General features: G+C 47.7%; 1 protein-coding gene across 8 annotated transcripts in view; it reads left to right on the plus strand.

The window, feature by feature from the left end:
• The first annotated feature begins 16719 nt into the window (after positions 1 to 16719).
• HOOK3 (hook microtubule tethering protein 3) overlaps positions 16720 to 20078 on the plus strand; it is a 121824-nt gene continuing 118465 nt past the window's right edge. For 3 of the 8 annotated variants that reach the window (XR_005750854.1, XM_040362279.1, XM_040362319.1), the window contains exon 1: positions 16720 to 17149. Coding sequence is in view for 7 of the 8 variants with exons in the window: in XM_040362279.1 (XP_040218213.1) it covers positions 17096 to 17149 (54 nt within the window). In the remaining variant the exon portion in view is untranslated. The remainder of the gene's footprint in view (positions 17150 to 20078) is intronic. The other 5 variants (XM_040362302.1, XM_040362311.1, XM_040362263.1 and 2 more) reach the window with 4 other exon arrangements.

Raw genomic sequence — 20078 nt, forward strand, 5'->3', positions numbered from 1 at the left:
ATGTGTGAGAATACAAGAGACAAACTATAAGATCTTCACAAGATGGTATAGGACACCAGAAAAGTTAAGCAACATTTTTGCAGAGGTATCAGATAAATGCTGGAGGTGCCAGGGAAGCAAAGGAACGATGCTACATATATTCTGGGAGTGCCCAATGCTAAGGAGTTTTGGGCAGAGATTAAAAGTGCTTTACAGTTTTGCTCAGATTATGAGATCCCGGAAGATCCGGAATTCTATCTTCTGCATTTAAACCAAATACCAGAAAAAGCCTATAGGGAAATGATTATATGCCATCTATTAGATGCCGCTAAGGCCTGTATAACGAAGAGGTGGAAGTCACCAGTTCCACCAACAGCGGAGATGTGGATATGTAAAGTTAGGGAAATAAGCAAATTAGAAGAGCTAGTCCTGACAACACAATATAAAAGGGAAAAATATTTAAGAACTTGGACTCCCTGGAAGTCCTATATAGACTACAGGGGGGAAGGCTAAGGGGGATAAGGCTTAATGGTATAGAAGGAGCACAGGAACTTGGATTGGGTATATGTGGGATTTAATGAGAAACCACAGGAATATGGAGAAGGATCGGAGGAGAGGGAAGTAGGGTGGGTTGTTGTTTTTTTTTTCTCCCTTTCTTCTTCTTTCTCTCTCAGGGATGTTTAGGAAGGGGAGAGATACGTAAGAAGGAGATATATGTTTGATTTTGACAACAAGGTAAAAGGGGATGTATAATAATAAGATAGACTGTGACTGTTGTTTTGTAATAATGTTCTGTTATGTATTTTTATATATATATATATATATATATATATATATATATATATATATATATATGTGTGTTGTACTGATTTGTTTTAAAATAAAAAAAGAATTATAATCTGAAAAAAAATAAAATAAAAATAAAAACATATACATGAGTGAATGTAATTTAAAACATGTCTCAGTGACCGACCACACAGTCCATAAACAGGGCATGAGCCGGACGGGGACTGGGAACAAGGGGGACCTTGATGGGGTAACAGGACACATGATGCAAGGTACAGGATAAGGTACAGATCAACAAGTAGTAATATGGCTAACAGGCAAAACACTGAAGCAATGAAGCAAATCAAGGGAGGAGTTATATACCTTTCCAGCATCCAGCACATTTTGAGCCTAATTACTGAGATCTGCTGGCTGCTGGGAGACACACTCTGGTGGCCACCGGAAATGCACCGTTCAGCTTCAGGAACCGCAGTGCCACCAACAGGTAATCAACGTTGTGGAACCTCATCACCACTGATCCAGTATTAATTTCTTCAAAATCAGAACAGACACCCCACCTATAATCTTCCCCAGGGGCCCCTGTAACTAGACCTTGTTGCCACTTTCATCCAGAGGTATCTTTGCTAAGTAACTGTATATACCCAGGTATATGTACAGTATACAGCTCTATACACCGGGACTTGTTTGCTAATATCATATGTTTATTTATTGGATGTATGTACTCTTGCTAATCTTTTATTATATAAAGTTATGTAAAACGTATGGTTATTGCTATATGCTAGATGCAATAGTTCCTTCCAATTACTTTAGGAAAAGAAATCCTCTCTGCTCACAGATACCCTGTCCTAGGTCACGGATACCCTGTCCTAGGTGGTGGCAATATCAAATTTACTATCAAACTCACTCTTCCACTTAGCAACGGTTCTGGTTCTCCTAATTGCCGGCAGGTTTAGTGCCACAGCCTGTTTGGAAAGAGCCATATGCCATACCCCCCAGAAGAGGGCTACACACCTTTAGAACTTAAAGCAGTTATAAAGGCTAAAGTGTTGTTTTTTTATGCATTCTCTGCAATAGATTTTATATTCATACTTACCTGGTACATTCCATTCGCTGTTTTTGTCTGTATCTGAGGGAATACCCATTTCCTGCTGATGAGCTGCCGGTGACTGTATGTGCCATCCCCATCCGCCTGTGGATCCATCTGTCTAGGGATTTTTTCCCTGACATCTTCCCATCACTATAGATTGTATGGACTTATTTTAATTTAATTAATTTCTATTTTCTTTACCATTATTGATCCATTCTAATTATCTTAATTTCTGTCAGTGAGCGCTGACTCATACACTAACTTGTAGTTTGTGATAAAGTTTTTTTTTTTTTTTTTTACGAAAGGTGAATCCACTTTGCACTACAAGTGCAAACAACAAGTGCAAAGTGCACTTGAAATTGCACTGAAAGTGCACTTGGAAGTGCAGTCGCTGTAGATCCGAGGAGGACATGCAAGGGAAAAAAAAATACATAATTTTAACCTGCAAATGATTGGATAATGAAATCAGCAGAGCTTCCCCTCATTTCAGATCTACCCCTCAGATTTACAGCAACTGCACTTCCCCCATAGTGTATTACATTTTGCTTAATACTGGTCATGGTTAAATATAATTTAAGGGTACTATCTGTATACACTGCTGCACACTTCGTACCCACGCAATACTCAATTATTGTGCCACGAGAGATAATCTCTACATGCGGAATGAAGACAGAGCTAACACAAAATCAGCCGCGTGGAAGTCAATGCCGAATGTGGTGTTGGAGGTGCACCTCCTGGGGCGAAGTTCGGCCTGGGTCTCATCAGTGCTCCATGAAATCCTGTCCCCAGACCGGCTCTTTTCCCTCCCCTTCTCTTTCTTCTTGACAACAGGGAGTGAAGGCAGTAGTGGTTTTAGGAGAAGGGGAGTTAGCGCCCTCTAGTGGTCGGAGGGTGGCAGTGCAGGTTGTGCTGGCTCACTCGGCCCACCAACTCCTGCCATGCTGCCTGGCTCCCAGCAGACTACTTACTGGCAATGGTCCCCAGGGGTTGGGGACCCCTGCTGTAGGTAATCCTTTCTAATCTTTGGTTGTCAGTGGCTATAAATATTTCCCCTCCCTAAATCTTTGGTGGTCAGTGGGGTTAAGTAAGCCCCCCAGGACTAGTGCTCAGTAGACACGTACTTTGGATTGTAACATGCATTGCAAGCTTAAATGATAAATGTGCTTATCATGTCTGCCTAACTCCCCTTACCTAAAGAAACACACCTTCCCCGTAAAACCAGATGCATAATTTTTTAAACACACAGCCACTGACTACTGCAATGTTGACATTCTGTGGCCAAAATCCCCTTGCCAATGTGCATGCCACAGCATTCGATCAACATAGTGATCTATGGGACTGACTAATCAATTCCATATTTTAGCCACAAGATGTCAACATTGTGGGATTCGTTGGATTGCATCTGTGGCGGGAAAGGGGTGGAATTTCTTTGGAAGTTTCAGTGGGGCAGTCTCTTTGTTAGTCCTTCTTTATGGTGAAGTCTCTCTGCATGGCCTAGTGTTGTGCTGTCTCTGTATATGGCACAATAATTAGACTCTGGCAGTTTGTGACACGTGCAATCTCTGCTAGTCTCTCTCTCTCTCTCTTTTGAAAACTGCAGTCAATTTTAGGTAGGGTTGCATCTGTAGGTCTTTATAGAACAGAGTAAGTGGCAAGAGACTTATGGAGAAAGTGGATTGTAGGTAGCGTTGCAGGTGTTACATTTGAGATTGGGTGTGGGTCTATAGAACCAAACTCTTGCAGGTCTTTAGTCCACACACTTTTGATTTGGAGTGGGTATAATCTTAGCCTATGGGGAAGAAGTATCTGTGGTTTCAAGTACAGTGGAACCTCAGATTGCGAGTAACGCGGTTAACGAGCGTTTCGCAATACAAGCACTGTATTTTAAAAAATCGTGACTCGGTTTGCGAGTTTGATTTAGGCCAAAGGGTTGTGCCCTACAGCTTTTGGCCTGAGGTGGGGGGGTTCCAGAGCCGAGCAGAGCCGAACGTTGCCGTTCGGAAATGCACGGAAAGTCCCGAGGACAGCACGGCTGACCTCTGCAAATCTCGGATAGGAAGTCTTTCCGAGGTTTGCCAAGGTCAGCCGAAGTGTCCTCGGGCCTTTTTGGCCATTTCCAAGGCTCTCCAGCGCCCTCGCCTATGGCCGCATGCGGTATTGCATCCCATTGAAGTCAATGCGAAACAAATTATTTTTATTTATTTATTAGTAAATTATTTACTTTGGATTACGAGCATTCTCCTGGAACGAATTATGCTCGTAATCCAAGGTTCCACTGTAATTCACTTTGCAGAGTCTACTTTCCATTGAAATAAGGTGGTTCCAGCCACTGAAACCTCCCTGACTTCATGCATGGCATGGAAGTCACAAAGATTATCCTATACAGTGTGTGACACTGTTTACCTAAAGCATCTAGTATTCAAAATTGTGGCTTTAGTTATTCTGTTATTTTAGCAGTGGGTGAGAAATCTTTCTGTCAGAGAGAGGTTGAAGAGCTGATCCTGGTGAGTTTCTGTAAAGTGTCAACCCTACAGGCCGTGGATGCAGATGAGAAGAAAATTGGATGTCTAGTGATCAAAGTGAGAGGAAATAAGGAAATATTATTATTCATAACTCAGCCTGGCCGAAAAACCTTATACTATAGCCAGTGACACCTACTGACAACAGTGAGAAACCAAAACCTCGCTGAGCTTAGAAAGAAACCAAATGCACAACTATACTAATTAAAACTGGGCTAACTACCACCCAGCTAGAAAAAAAAAAAGTTAATTTATTCTATCACTTATTTATCTACTTAACCTATCAAGGAGTGTTCTACATTCAAATTTATTTTGAGGGTTTATTACTACTTTAATGCGTTAATAAAGGCTTTTTTTTAATTATTAAAATAAATAACATATTATACTTGTGTAAGTGGTCCCCTGCGCTACCAGGTAAATGTAAACATTCCAAAACAAAAATATACATGTGACTAAAACAAATAATGGTGATATTGATTGGTTTGTATATATTGTTTTGGATTATGAAGTTACATACAGAGTAACACTAGAGGAATTGAGCAAGTTCACGTTATTTATTAACATGTTATACTTACAGCTGGCCTGTCTTCTACTACAAACCAAATCTATGTAATATGTCTCGCTTCATGGGCTTTATGTGACCTAAAGCATAATCAGGGCTTTTGTCTTGTGTTAATCAGTTACATAACATTCCAACAGACCTGAAAAAGAAATGCAAGAGAGATCACTCCCTGGGGGACTCTATAAATGTCTATTTGAGAAATGGTGAATATAAGTCCAAACCCTAATGAAGGGAGAGGTCTTGCCCCCAAAACACATTGGCTACTACTGTTCTTTTTTTTGTGAAATCAATATCAACAATAATGGATAATTGACTTATGAGACGTTTGTTTTGTGCTTTGCCTTTTGATTCAGTTAAGCATTTCTCGATTCTGGCTACCTTGCTGGATACCCTGAATTTTGTGTGTTTGAACTACTGAAGTCAAGTCATTAAGACTTCTAAGGCCTTGTACACACGGCCAGACATGTCCGATGAAAACGGTCCGCGGACCGTTTTCATCGGACATGTCTGCTGGGAGGTTTTGGTCTGATGTGTGTACACACCATCAGACCAAAATCCCCGCGGACAGAGAACGCGGTGACGTATACGACACCGACGTTCTCTGACGCGGAAGTTCAATGCTTCCACGCATGCGTTGAATCAATTCGACGCATGCGTGGGATTTTGGGCCGCTGGTTATACGTCATAACCAGCGGACATGTCCGATGAGTCATACTAACCATCGGACATGTTCGACGGACAGCTTTCCAGCAGACAAGTTTCTTAGGATGCTAAGAAACTTTTGTCTGCTGGAAACCTGTCCGCTCGGCCAGGAATCCGGTCCGCTAGGCCGTACACACGGTCGGACATGTCCGCGGAAACTGGTCCGCGGACCATTTTCAGCAGACATGTTCGGTCGTGTGTACGAGGCCTAACAGCCTTCTAGCTGATGGAAGTTAAATCTGAGTCCAGTGTCTCACACATATTCTGTTCTTTGATTGATAAAGAGGAGGATAACCCGCCCAGAGTCACAAGACCTCCTAATGAAGTGTACAGCCTGTCTGGTGTTACATTCCCCAGAAAGAGCAGTACAGCAACTGTGGTGTCACATAGCCCAAAGTACGAGGAGTACAGCTTGCCTGATATCACAGTGCTCAGAATTAGGGATGAGCCGAACACCCCCGGTTCGGTTCGCACCAGAACCTGCGAATGGACCGAAAGTTTGCGCAAGCTTTAGAACCCTATTAAAGTCTATGGGACTCGAACGTTCAAAATCAAAAGTGCTAATTTTAAAGGCTAATATGCAAGTTATTGTCCTAAAAAGGGTCTGGGGTCCCGGGTCCTGCCCCAGGGGACATGTATCAATGCAAAAAAAACTTTTAAAAAAGTTTTTTCGGGAGCAGTGATTTTAATAATGCTTAAAGTGAAAACAAGTGAAATATTCCTTTAAATATCATACCTGCTGGGTGTCTATAGTATGCCTGTGAAGTGGCATGTGTTTCCCGTGTTTAGAACTATCCCAGCACAAAATGCCATTTCTATAGGAAAAAAAAGTAATTTAAAACTGTTTGCTGCTTTAATGTAATGTCTGGTCCCGGCAATATGGATGAAAATCATTGAGAAAAATGGCATGGGTTCCTGGGTTACCACCCCCCCCCCCCAGGCCATTACCAGCCCCTTTGGGTCTTGTATGGATATTAAGGAGAACCCTGCACCCAAATTAAAAAAAGGAAAGGCGTGGGGCCCCCAGGGACTGTAGGTTTGTTGTTAAGTAGAATCTGTTTGTAATTTTGAACTGGTACATTTTTAAAGTGTAGCTCCAGCCAAAAAATCTATTTTTAAGCTTTTTGGAAAACATAGGGAAGGGTTATCAACCCCGTAACATTTGTTTTGCGGTCTGTGCACCTGTTCAGATGATTTCACCTCACTTTCTGTCCCAATGACAAATGTTTTTTTGAAAATTTTGGGTTTTTAGTGAAACAAGGATTGGTGATAAAGCATCAGTGGAGAGGAGACAGCTTTTTCCCATATTAACTCTCGCAGGAGAGAGTTTCCCTTCCTAGGGGTAGATTTCCTCTCACTTCCTGTTGTCTCCTTCCGTTTGCAAGTAGAAAGTGTTTGTGAGTTGGATGTTTGAAAGTAGGGGCCTGCCGTATATACTCTGCAGAAATTTGGGCCTTAGGTGTTGGTGTTGCCACAACAATGTAAGCCCTCACAGTTAGTCTTGGTGGGCGCTGGAACGCCCTGCTGTGAACTATTATATTAAGAATTGTAATTACATGCCATTGTTGAGCAGTGGTAGAAAAATTGGGCCTTTGGTGGTGGTGGTGGTGCTGATGCCACAACACTGTAAGTCCTCACAGTTACTCTTGGTGGGCGCAGGAATGGGCCCTGCTGTAAAATATTAGATCAAGAATTGTAATTACATGCCTCTGTTGAACAGGGGCATAAAAACTGGGCCTTAGGCACTGGTGCTGGTGCCACAACACTGCAACCCCTCACAGATACTGTAGTTGGAGCGCTGGAATGAGCCCTGCTGCAAGGTATGGCATCAAAAATTGTAATTGCACGCCCCTGTTAAACAGGGGCAGAAGAATTGGGCCTTAGCCACTGGTGGCGGTGCCCAGAACCAAAAATGTTCTTACAAGCTATCAGCATGATCATTGAAAAGGAAGAGGATAGTCACTCAGCATAACAGGATAGTCACTCAGCATCAGAATAGGCAGTCTTGAAGGGATCTGACATTTCCAAAAAAATATTCGGTTACATCAGCATCAGGTGCTTGGTAGCTGGTGGTGATCCAAGACTGATTCATTTTTATGAAGGTCAGTCGATCGAGCGAGTCGGCGGACAGGCGCACCCTGTGATCGGTTACAAAGCCTCCAGCAGCACTAAATGTGGGTTCCGAAAGAACACTGGACGCAGGACAAGCCAGTAGCTCAATTGCATACTGTGCAAACTCTGGCCAGTGATCCATCCTCAAGACCCAGTAACCCAGAGGATTTTAGGTGGGAAAGGTGTCCAAGTCTGATCTTGCCCCTAGGTATTCCTGCACCATGTAAAACAGACGCTGGCGATGGTTGCTGGAACCGATCATACCTTGGGTCTGCGGACTAAAAAATTGTCACAACACATTGGTCAGACGGCCACCTTCTCCACCGCTCCTTCTTTGAGTGACCGAAGCCTCAGCAACCCGTTGTCCAGGACCAGGATTTTGTAACCTACCAGTTTCTGGGAACGCGTTGCACAGACCATTCTGCAAGGCCTCCCGAAGATGTTTCATCCTCTGCAACGGCAAGATAAGGTCCGCAATCTTACCCTTGTAGCGTGTATCAAAGAGGGTTGCCAGCCAGTAATGATCCCTCTCCTTGATCGCACGAATACAAGGATCCTTCTGTAGGCTTTGCAGGATCAGGGAGGCCATGCAGAGTAGGTTTGCTGAGGCATTTGGTGCGGAGTCCTCTGGGTCACTGAGGACGACAGGATCCGCAGCCACGTACAAGTCCATGTGTTTCTTGGAACTGTAATTGATCCCTTGAAGACTGCTGCTGATGCTAAGTGCTAGGCTCCACCTCCATGCTGACACAATCCTCCTCCTCGTCCTCTTCCTGTGTGATAGGCGGGCCAGCAGGAACACTGTCTGGATAAAGGGGGCCTTGAGAGGTAAGGAAGTCCCCCTCTTCCTCCCTCTGTTCTGCCTCAAGTGCCCTGTCTATTATTCCATGCAGTGTGTGCTCCAACAGGTGGACAAGAGGGACAGTGTCACTGATGCATGCACTGTCACTGCTCATCATCCTTGTGTCCTCCCAAAATGGTGACAGGACAGTGCATGCATCCCCGATCATGGCCCACTGGCGTGGGGAAAAAAACAAGCTCCCCTGACCCTGTCCTGGTGTCATATTGGCACAGATACTCATTGATGCGTGTGCAGCCACTGCAGCATGGCCAACGTAGAGTTCCACCTGGTGGGCATGTCACAAATTAGGCGGTTCTTGGGCAGGTTGTATTCCTTTTGGAGGTCAGCCAGCCAAGCACTGGCATTATATGACCGGCGGAAATGCACACAGAGTTTCCTGGCCTGCCTCAGGACCTCCTGTAAGCCTGGGTACCTGCCCAAGAACCGCTCCTCCACCAAGTTAAGGACATGAGCCAAACAGGGTACATGGGTCAGTTGTCCCTGTCGGAGGGCGGAGAGGAGGTTGGTGCCATTGTCGCAAACCACCTTTCCTGGCTTAAGCTGGCGTGGCATCAACCACCTCTGAGCCTGCCCCTGCAGAGCTGACAAAACCTCTGCCCCAGTGTGGCTCCTGTCTCCCAAGCACACCAGGTCAAGCACTGCATGGCATCTCTTTGCCTGAATACTTGCATAGCCCCTTGAACGCCTACGGAGCACCGCTGGTTTCGAGGACAAAGCACAGGAAGAGGCCATGGAGCAAGAAGAAGAGGAGGGGGTGGAGGAGAGAGGTGTGTCAGAATCACCAGTAGTAGCATTTTGGAGGCATGGTGGCGGAACAACCTCCAACACTACTGCACCTTGTCCTACATCCTTTCCAGCTGCCAGCAGAGTCACCCAATGTGCTGCGAAAGACAGGTAACGTCCCTGTCCATGCCTGCTGGACCATGAGTCAGTGGTAATATGCACCTTACCGCTGACCGCCCTGTCATTGCCTTCCACATGCCGGTAGAGAGCTGGAATCGCCTTCCGTGAGAAAAAGTGGCGTTTGGGAACCTGCCACTGAGGTACCGCACATTCCACAAACTCATGGAAGGAGGCAGAGTCTACCAACTGAAAAGGCAGCAGTTGAAGTGCTAGCAATTTAGCCAAGCTAGCATTCAACCGCTGGGCATGTGGATGAACTTCTTTCGGCGTTGCAGCATCTGGGGCAGGAAAATTTGCCTGGTACAATCTAAAGTCGGTGTACCGATAGCAGATTGCCCACAAGTACTTGGCTGTGACACACCTAATTCTACACCTTCATTTCTCTCAGTGCAGGTTTCAGAGAGGACTGAAGGTATTGTGGGGTTGGAAATCCCAGCTGATGAGGAGCAAGGAGAGGTCTGCTTTGTTCTTTGGTGTGGGTCTTTTAGGTACACTTGCCAACGAACTGCATGGCAGGTCGACATATGTCTGGTCAAGTATGTGGTGCCCAAGTGGGTGATGTTGTGGCCACGCGAGATACGCTTGAGACATATGTTGCAAATAGCAGCGGTGCGATCTGATGCACTCGTCTCAAAAAAGGCCCACACCAAAGAACTTTTTGAATAACATGGAGAGACAGCAGCGCCCTGCACATGCGGAGCTATGCGGTGTGATGCAGTCGGTGTGCTGCCCTTAAGCTGGTCCCTGGAGGGCATCCTGCCTCATTGGAGATGTGCCTCCTCCTCTTCTCAGGCACCCACGTGGAGTCAGTGACCTCATCATCCCCTCCCTCCTCATCACTGTAGCAAACCTGGCAGTATGCTGCAGCTGGGGGAACATGACTGCCAGATTGCTGTCCTTCTTGGGCACCTCCTCTCTCTAGGCTCACATTACTGCCTTCCTCTAGCTGGGTACCATCATCAGAGCCTTCAAACAGCTGCGCATCCCCCTGCAACATGTACCCAACACTGTGGTCAAACAGTTCGGGGGACTCCTCAGGAGGACATGGTGGGGCTAGGGAAGGAGTGACTGATGCCATTGAGCTGAGGGAAGAGGCCGCGTTGACAGCTGCTTTGCCAGACAAAGTACCCTGAGCCTGGGTGAGAGAGGATGAGGACGGCTTGGTCATCCACTCTACCAAGTCTTTGGCATGTTGCGGCTCAACACGGCCAGCTGCCGAAAAAAAGGAACCAGCGTGTCTCACGGCCACGTGCTGATGAGGATGCACCGTGTCCACGACCAGCATTATTGCCTCTAGACGCAGAGCCTGCTTGCCCTCTTTTATCGGCTTGTGACTGTCTGCCTCTCCTTGTTGTCCTTCCAGACATACTAATGGCCTGCAGGGATATATAGCTGCACAAAGCTGGGATGTATGTATATATATATATATATATATATATATATATATATATATATATACTGATTATACTACAGCTAGCAGAATTAACTGTCTGCCTGTAGTATTATTAGTAAGAGAACACCAACAATTGTAGTCAGGTAGCTTTAGGTGCACACTGTGCAAAAACACAGTACACTAACTGACAATAATTGCAGATCCCTGCCTGTGTTATTAGTATGAGAACACCAGCAATTGTAGTCAGGTAACTTTAGGTGAACACAGTACACTACAAAGTGAAGTAAAAATACTGCAGCTAGCACAATCAGCAGCTAGAACGGATCTCGCTAAACTGAATACAGTGTATAAATATATACACAACACCTGGGATGCATATATATCCTCTACACACTGTAACTGCAGCTAACTGACTCGCCTGCCTGCTCTATCCAACTCAATTGAAAAGACACTGGGCCAGATTCAGGTAGATCCGCGCAATATTTGCGTGGGCAAAGGGCAACGATTTTTGCTCTGCGCCCACGCAAATATTTTGATATGCCCGCGATTCACGGACCAGTAGCTCCGTAAATTGCGCGGGCGCTATGCTAAATAGCCCGGCGTAAGGGCGCCTAATGTAAATGATCCCGCCGGGGGCGGGAATCATTTAAATTAGGCGCGCTCCCGCGCCGAGCGAACAGCGCATGCTCCGTCGGGAAACTTTCCCAACGTGCATTGCGGCAAATGACGTCGCAAGGACGTCATTTGCTTCTAAGTGAATGTGAATGGCGTCCAGCGCCATTCACGAATCACTTACGTAAACGACGTGAAATTTAAATTTCACGAGCGGGAAGGGCGGCTATACTTTAGCATTGGCTGCCCCTGCTATAGCAGGAGCAACCTTGCGCTAAAGTCGCCGTACGGAAACTCCGTACCTTGCGTGCGCAGGGCCCGCGCAACTTTTGTGAATCGGTGGTAGTATGCAATTTGCATACTATACGCCGATCACAATGGCCGCGCCCCCTAGCGGACAACGCAAGAATGCAGCCTGAGATATGAAGGCATAAGGAGGCTTATGCCTGTGATATCCTAGGCTGCAGTCCGCGTAGCGATGTTCCTGAATCAGGGGCATTCGCTACGCGGGAGCAAAACAGCTATTGCGCCGCGCAACCTATGGTTGCGCGGGCGCAATAGCTTCTTGAATCTGGGCCACTGTCTCTCTCTGTCTGTCTTTCACCACCGCAACACACTACACAAGGCCGCCATGCAGGGCGTGTACTAACCCCCTGAGACATAATTGGCCAAAGCCACCCTGGCTTTGGCCAATTATGGCTCTCTGTTTTTTCCGCGCTGTGATTGGCCAAAGCATCAGCCAGCAATGCACTGCGATGCCGCAGTGAATTATGGGCCGTGACGCGCCACTCAAATTTGTGTGAACGACCCATAATGTTCGAAATTCGGTGAACGGCCGATGTTCGAGTCGAACATGCGGCACAGAGTAACATAGCCCCTAGAGCGAGAAATACATCCCACACAGTTGCACATCCTCAGATTAAAGAGTACAACCTGCTTGTTTCTGCATAGCCCTCAGATCGATAATTATAGCACTGCCCTGTCACATAGCCCTCAGATTGAGTATTACAGCCCAGCTGTAGTCGTATAACCCTCAGATTGAGGAATACAGCCTACCAGGGTCCACACAGCCCTCAAAGTGGGGAGTATAGCCTTTCCTGAAGTCACATAACCCTCAGACAGTGGAGTGCATCACACCCAGTGTCACATAGCCCTAACATATAGCCCTGAAATTGAGGAGTACAGGCTGCCTGGTGTCACACAGCTCTCAGAATAAAGAGTACAGCCTGTCCAGTGACATATACCCCTGAAATTGAGGAGTACAGGCTGCCTGGTGTCACACAGCCCTCAGAATAAAGAGTACAGCCTGTCCAGTGACATATACCCCTGAAATTGAGGAGTACAGGCTGCCTGGTGTCACACAGCCCTCAGAATAAAGAGTACAGCCTGTCCAGTGACATATACCCCTGAAATTGAGGAGTACAGGCTGCCTGGTGTCACACAGCCTGCAGAGTTACATATAGCCCCCAGAATGAGGAGTACAGCCTGCTTAGTGACATATAGCCCCCAGAATGAGGAGTACAGCCCATCCAATGACATATAGCCCCAGAATGAGGAGTACAGCCCATCCAATGACATATAGCCCCAGAATAAGGAGAACAGCCTGTCCAGTGACATATAGCCCCCAGAATGAGGAGTACAGCCTGTCCAGTGACATATAGCCCAGAATGAGGAGTACAGCCTGTCCAGTGACATATAGCCTCCAGAATGAGGAGTACAGCCTGTCCAGTGACATATAGCCTCCAGAATGAGGAGTACAGCCTGTCCCGTGACATATAGCCTCCAGAATGTGGAGTACAGCCTGTCCAGTGACATATAGCCTCCAGAATGAGGAGTACAGCCTGTCCAGTGACATACAGCCCCCAGAATGAGGAGTACAGCCCACCCAGTGACATACAGCCCCCAGAATGAGGAGTACAGCCTGTCCAGTGACATATAGCCCCCAGAATGAGGAGTACAGCCCACCCAGTGACATACAGCCCCCAGAATGAGGAGTACAGCCTGTCCAGTGACATATAGCCCCCAGAATGAGGAGTACAGCCTGTCCAGTGACATATAGCCCCCAGAATGAGGAGTACAGCCTGTCCAGTGACATATAGCCCCCAGAATGAGGAGTACAGCCCACCCAGTGACATACAGCCCCCAGAATGAGGAGTACAGCCTGTCCAGTGACATACAGCCCCCAGAATGAGGAGTACAGCCTGTCCAGTGACATATAGCCCCCAGAATGAGGAGTACAGCCTGTCCAGTGACATATAGCCCCCATAATGAGGAGTACAGCCTGTCCAGTGACATACAGCCCCCAGAATGAGGAGTACAGCCTGTCCAGTGATATACAGCCCCCAGAATGAGGAGTACAGCCTGTCCAGTGACATATAGCCCCCAGAATGAGGAGTACAGCCTGTCCAGTGACATAAAGCCCCCAGAATGAGGAGTACAGCCTGTCCAGTGACATATAGCCCCAGAATGAAAAGTACAGCCTGCCCAGTGACATATAGCCCCCAGAATGAGGAGTACAGCCTGTCCAGTGACATATAGCCCCAGAATGAAAAGTACAGCCCACCCAGTGACATATAGCCTCCAGAATGAGGAGTACAGCCCACCCAGTGACATATAGCCCCCAGAATGAGGAGTACAGCCTGTCCAGTGACATATAGCCCCCAGAATGGAGTACAGCCTGCCCAGTGACATATAGCCCCCAGAATGAGGAGTACAGCCTGTCCAGTGACATATAGCCCCCAGAATGAGGAGTACAGCCTGCCCAGTGACATATAGCCCCCAGAATGAGGAGTACAGCCCATCCAATGACATATAGCCCCAGAATGAGGAGTACAGCCCATCCAATGACATATAGCCCCAGAATAAGGAGAACAGCCTGTCCAGTGACATATAGCCCCCAGAATGAGGAGTACAGCCTGTCCAGTGACATATAGCCCAGAATGAGGAGTACAGCCTGTCCAGTGACATATAGCCTCCAGAATGAGGAGTACAGCCTGTCCAGTGACATATAGCCTCCAGAATGAGGAGTACAGCCTGTCCCGTGACATATAGCCTCCAGAATGTGGAGTACAGCCTGTCCAGTGACATATAGCCTCCAGAATGAGGAGTACAGCCTGTCCAGTGACATACAGCCCCCAGAATGAGGAGTACAGCCCACACAGTGACATATAGCCCCCAGAATGAGGAGTACAGCCCACCCAGTGACATACAGCCCCCAGAATGAGGAGTACAGCCTGTCCAGTGACATATAGCCCCCAGAATGAGGAGTACAGCCTGCCCAGTGACATATAGCCCCCAGAATGAGGAGTACAGCCTGTCCAGTGACATATAGCCCCCAGAATGAGGAGTACAGCCTGCCCAGTGACATATAGCCCCCAGAATGAGGAGTACAGCCTGCCCAGTGACATATAGCCCCCAGAATGAGGAGTACAGCCTGTCCAGTGACATATAGCCCCCAGAATGAGGAGTACAGCCTGTCCAGTGACATATAGCCCCCAGAATGAGGAGTACAGCCTGTCCAGTGACATATAGCCCCCAGAATGAGGAGTACAGCCTGTCCAGTGACATATAGCCCCCAGAATGAGGAGTACAGCCTGTCCAGTGACATATAGCCCCCAGAATGAGGAGTACAGCCAGTCCAGTGACATATAGCCCCCAGAATGAGGAGTACAGCCTGTCCAGTGACATATAGCCCCCAGAATGAGGAGTACAGCCTGTCCAGTGACATATAGCCCCCAGAATGAGGAGTACAGCCTGTCCAGTGACATATAGCCCCCAGAATGAGGAGTACAGCCTGTCCAGTGACATATAGCCCCCAGAATGAGGAGTACAGCCTGTCCAGTGACATATAGCCCCCAGAATGAGGAGTACAGCCTGTCCAGTGACATATAGCCCCCAGAATGAGGAGTACAGCCTGTCCAGTGACACATAGCCCCCAGAATGAGAAGTACAGCCCACCCAGTGACATATAGCCCCAGAATGAGGAGTACAGCCTGTCCAGTGACATATAGCCCCCAGAATGAGGAGTACAGCCTGTCCAGTGACATATAGCCCCCAGAATGAGGAGTACAGCCTGTCCAGTGACATATAGCCCCCAGAATGAGGAGTACAGCCTGTCCAGTGACATATAGCCCCCAGAATCAGGAGTACAGCCTGTCCAGTGACATATAGCCCCCAGAATGAGGAGTACAGCCTGTCCAGTGACATATAGCCCCCAGAATGAGGAGTACAGCCTGTCCAGTGACATATAGCCCCCAGAATCAGGAGTACAGCCTGTCCAGTGACATATAGCCCCCAGAATGAGGAGTACAGCCTGTCCCGTGACATATAGCCCCCAGAATGAGGAGTACAGCCTGTCCAGTGACATATAGCCCCCAGAATGAGGAGTACAGCCTGTCCAGTGACATATAGCCCCCAGAATGAGGAGTACAGCCTGTCCAGTGACATATAGCCCCCAGAATGAGGAGTACAGCCTGTCCAGTGACATATAGCCCCCAGAATGAGGAGTACAGCCTGTCCAGTGACATATAGCCCCCAGAATGAGGAGTACAGCCTGTCCAGTGACATATAGCCCCCAGAATGAGGAGTACAGCCTGTCCAGTGACATATAGCCCCCAGAATGAGGAGTACAGCCTGTCCAGTGACACATAGCCCCCAGAATGAGAAGTACAGCCCACCCAGTGACATATAGCCCCAGAATGAGGAGTACAGCCTGTCCAGTGACATATAGCCCCCAGAATGAGGAGTACAGCCTGTCCAGTGACATATAGCCCCCAGAATGAGGAGTACAGCCTGTCCAGTGACATATAGCCCCCAGAATGAGGAGTACAGCCTGTCCAGTGACATATAGCCCCCAGAATCAGGAGTACAGCCTGTCCAGTGACATATAGCCCCCAGAATGAGGAGTACAGCCTGTCCAGTGACATATAGCCCCCAGAATGAGGAGTACAGCCTGTCCAGTGACATATAGCCCCCAGAATCAGGAGTACAGCCTGTCCAGTGACATATAGCCCCCAGAATGAGGAGTACAGCCTGTCCCGTGACATATAGCCCCCAGAATGAGAAGTACAGCCTGCCCAGTGACACTGACACATGTACAGGCGGCCTGTAGTCACACAGCCAGCCACCCTCAGCCCCCGACTGATGAGTAGACCCGGGTGCCTGGGTAGTAGCTGTGGCAAATATCCGGTGGATGGTGTGATTGTGCGCAGTGAGGGTTGGGTGTCAGCTGTGCACAGCTCTCTCTCTCTCTGTCATCCATAGACACACACATAGGGGGAAGAGGAGGAGACCGACCACCCATCCCCCAGCAAGAGCAGGAGCGGCCCACGGGTGAGAGGGGAAAAGAAACACTACCGGGCTAACCCCGCCTCAACCGGACCTATCACACACGGCTAGACCAGAGGGAAGGGACACCCGGGCATAGCGGCCATCTCCTCTTGCCAGCACCGTCTAAGCCGGTACACGTCACCCAGTGTACATTGTATATAACGGGAGAGCATCGTCCAGTCCATGTGATCAGTGAGTGGCACCTCCCTGGGGATAGGCTGTGAGGAGCGGATAGCGGAGTGCGGAGAGGATGTTAAACGCGAGCTTGGACCGGGTGGATCTATGTGAGAGTCTGTTGACGTGGGTAAGTGGACTGACTGCTGGCTTCTCCCTTCCCCCACAGACACACATAGAGGGCCTGTGCTGACTGCTCTCCCCGGCCCCTTTATCATTGTGTGTCTATGGGGAGCTCTGCCCTCACCTAGACCAGCTTTGTCACGATCTATCCTGCCCTGTCCTGGCACTTCACTGCCATAATGGGGCTCTACATTCCAGGCAGATGTTTTCTGCGGGCTCCTTTCAGTATTCTATTGTTCTTGGGTCCCTTTAGTGTTCTATTGTTCTTGGGGGTCCCTTTTAGTGTTCTATTGTTCTTGGGGGTCCCTTTTAGTGTTCTATTGTTCTTGGGGGTCCCTTTCAGTGTTCTATTGTTCTTGGGGGTCCCTTTCAGTGTTCTATTGTTCTTGGGGGTCCCTTTCAGTGTTCTATTGTTCTTGGGGGTCCCTTTCAGTGTTCTATTGTTCTTGGGGGTCCCTTTCAGTGTTCTATTGTTCTTGGGGGTCCCTTTTAGTGCTCTATTGTTCTTGGGGGTCCCTTTTAGTGTTCTATTGTTCTTGGGGGTCCCTTTCAGTGTTCTATTGTTCTTGGGGGTCCCTTTCAGTGTTCTATTGTTCTTGGGGGTCCCTTTTAGTGCTCTATTGTTCTTGGGGGTCCCTTTTAGTGCTCTATTGTTCTTGGGGGTCCCTTTCAGTGTTCTATTGTTCTTGGGGGTCCCTTTTAGTGTTCTATTGTTCTTGGGGGTCCCTTTTAGTGCTCTATTGTTCTTGGGGGTCCCTTTCAGTGTTCTATTGTTCTTGGGGGTCCCTTTCAGTGTTCTATTCTTGGGGGTCCCTTTTAGTGTTCTATTGTTCTTGGGGGACTCTATTGTTCTTGGGGGGGGGGCCCTTCAGTGTTCTATTGTTCTTGGGGGGGGCCTTCAGTGTTCTATTGTTCTTGGGGGGGCCCCCAGGTATGCAAGCCAATGGACATAAATGAACACTGTTTTTCTATAACACCTAATTTAGGGCTCCTTCACACCACATACACTTGTGTGTATTAAAACGCAATCTGAGCGCATATGTCAGAAAAATCATTGTATCTTAATGATCATTGTATTGATTTCATGTGCGATTGAAGGAAAAAAAAAAAAAAAAGTTGCTGCTTTTTATTTTATTTTTATTTTTTTTCAATCGCACATGAAATCCTCACAATAGTTAGTCATTTAAAATACATTGATTTTTCTGACATATGCGCTCAGATTGCGCATTAATACACACAAGAATGCAACTTTGTAGCCTGGTTTACATATATGTGAATTGGTTGTGTTTTGAACCACACCTGATTTTCTTGATATGACCCAAACCGGCTTTTTATGGAGCCAGTTCACCTGTGCGGACTGGCCACAGTGTGTGTTTTTTTTTTAAGAGTGAATGATTTTCAGTCCAGTTCGGGTGTGATTTCAAGTGTCATGCACTTGAACCGATGAATAAAACCGCACGGACTCCTTGAAAAAAGATCACACTGAAACCGGCCCTGCACGTATGTGATCCCAGTTTAAAGAATAATAATAATATAAAAATGATAAAAAGCATACGATATGTGGAGTCACACACTGTGTGGGGGGGGGGGGGGGGGGGAGTTGCAGTGTACACAAGCTGGAAGGCTGACCATAGACTATATACCAGTTAACTTTCTCCAGATGAGGGGGCCTCAAGTGTGGTCCCCAACATCACCAAAGGGCCGCACAACTTCAGTGACTATTCACTGTCAGACAGCAGACACACAACGGGATATCGTTTGTGGGCATGATTCAAGAGATTGTGAATCGATTGAGACTGCGGACACGCTACAGGAGATGGTCGGGGACTGCGGACACGCTACAGGAGATGGTCGGGGACTGCGGACACGCTACAGGAGATGGTCGGGGACTGCGGACACGCTACAGGAGATGGTCGGGGACTGCGGACACGCTACAGGAGATGGTACAAAAAGTGTAGCTGCTGGCTTTTAATAAACATACTTGCCTGCTCCACGGCTCCAGTGACGTGCCGCTGGGAGCTTCGTTCCGGTCCCTGCCTCCACTGCAACTGTGGGCACCCGGCCGTGACAGCTTTCGGCTTCACGGCCGGGCACCCACTGCGCATGCGCGAGCGGCGCTACGCCATTTGATTGGACAGGCGATCGCCTACAGGGAGGGGCTGCCAAAAGGCGATTAGAGTATTCGCCTTTGCAGCCCCTCGGCGGAAGTGGGACAGGAAGTCCCACTCCTCCTGAAGCCCCCCCCAAAAAAAAATGACATGCCAAATGGCATGTAAGGGGGCGAGGAGTGGATTTAGCGGAAGTTCCACTTTTGGGTGGAACTCCGCTTTAAAGTAACAATCGTTCCCATTGAGGTCTAAAATAGAAGCTGCTGCTATTACATTTTGACACCCACTTGTATTGAAACTTAAAGCAGAGCTCCACCCAAAAGGGGAAGTGCTGGGGACGCAGCTTCTTGATCATACGATTGGCTGTCACAATAGTCTGCATGCAGTGTCTGGAAGCTGTTGGCAGAAGCTCAGTGCTGAAAGTATATATAGTATATTTGGAGGATGAAGCTGTGTGCCAGCATGACATATAACCCACATATATGCCTATGACCAGCTGGAAGGCTTTGGTCAGTTGGAAAAGACAAGTTTGATAAATGAACTTGCAAAGTTGCTAATTGTACAGTTTATGTATTCAGTGGAGATGTGGGTGAACAGTCTGGTTGCCCTGCGTGTTGTTTCAGGTTGGCTTGCTTGTATCAGATGCTGCTTATGAACCCCCCTGGGCCCAATCAGCTGAGAGAGCTTGTTAGCTTCTGACTACGTGGCCTAGACTTTTTTATTTGATGGCCAAGATCTTGGATTCTGCGTGAATAACAAGCCTAAGGGGTTCCTTACACAATGGAAAAACATTAGCAAACAATATGCCTTACCGGAAGTCTTTGTTTT

The sequence above is a fragment of the Rana temporaria genome, chromosome 1 (genome assembly GCF_905171775.1).
Source record: "Rana temporaria chromosome 1, aRanTem1.1, whole genome shotgun sequence".
Taxonomy (NCBI): Eukaryota; Metazoa; Chordata; class Amphibia; order Anura; family Ranidae; genus Rana; species Rana temporaria.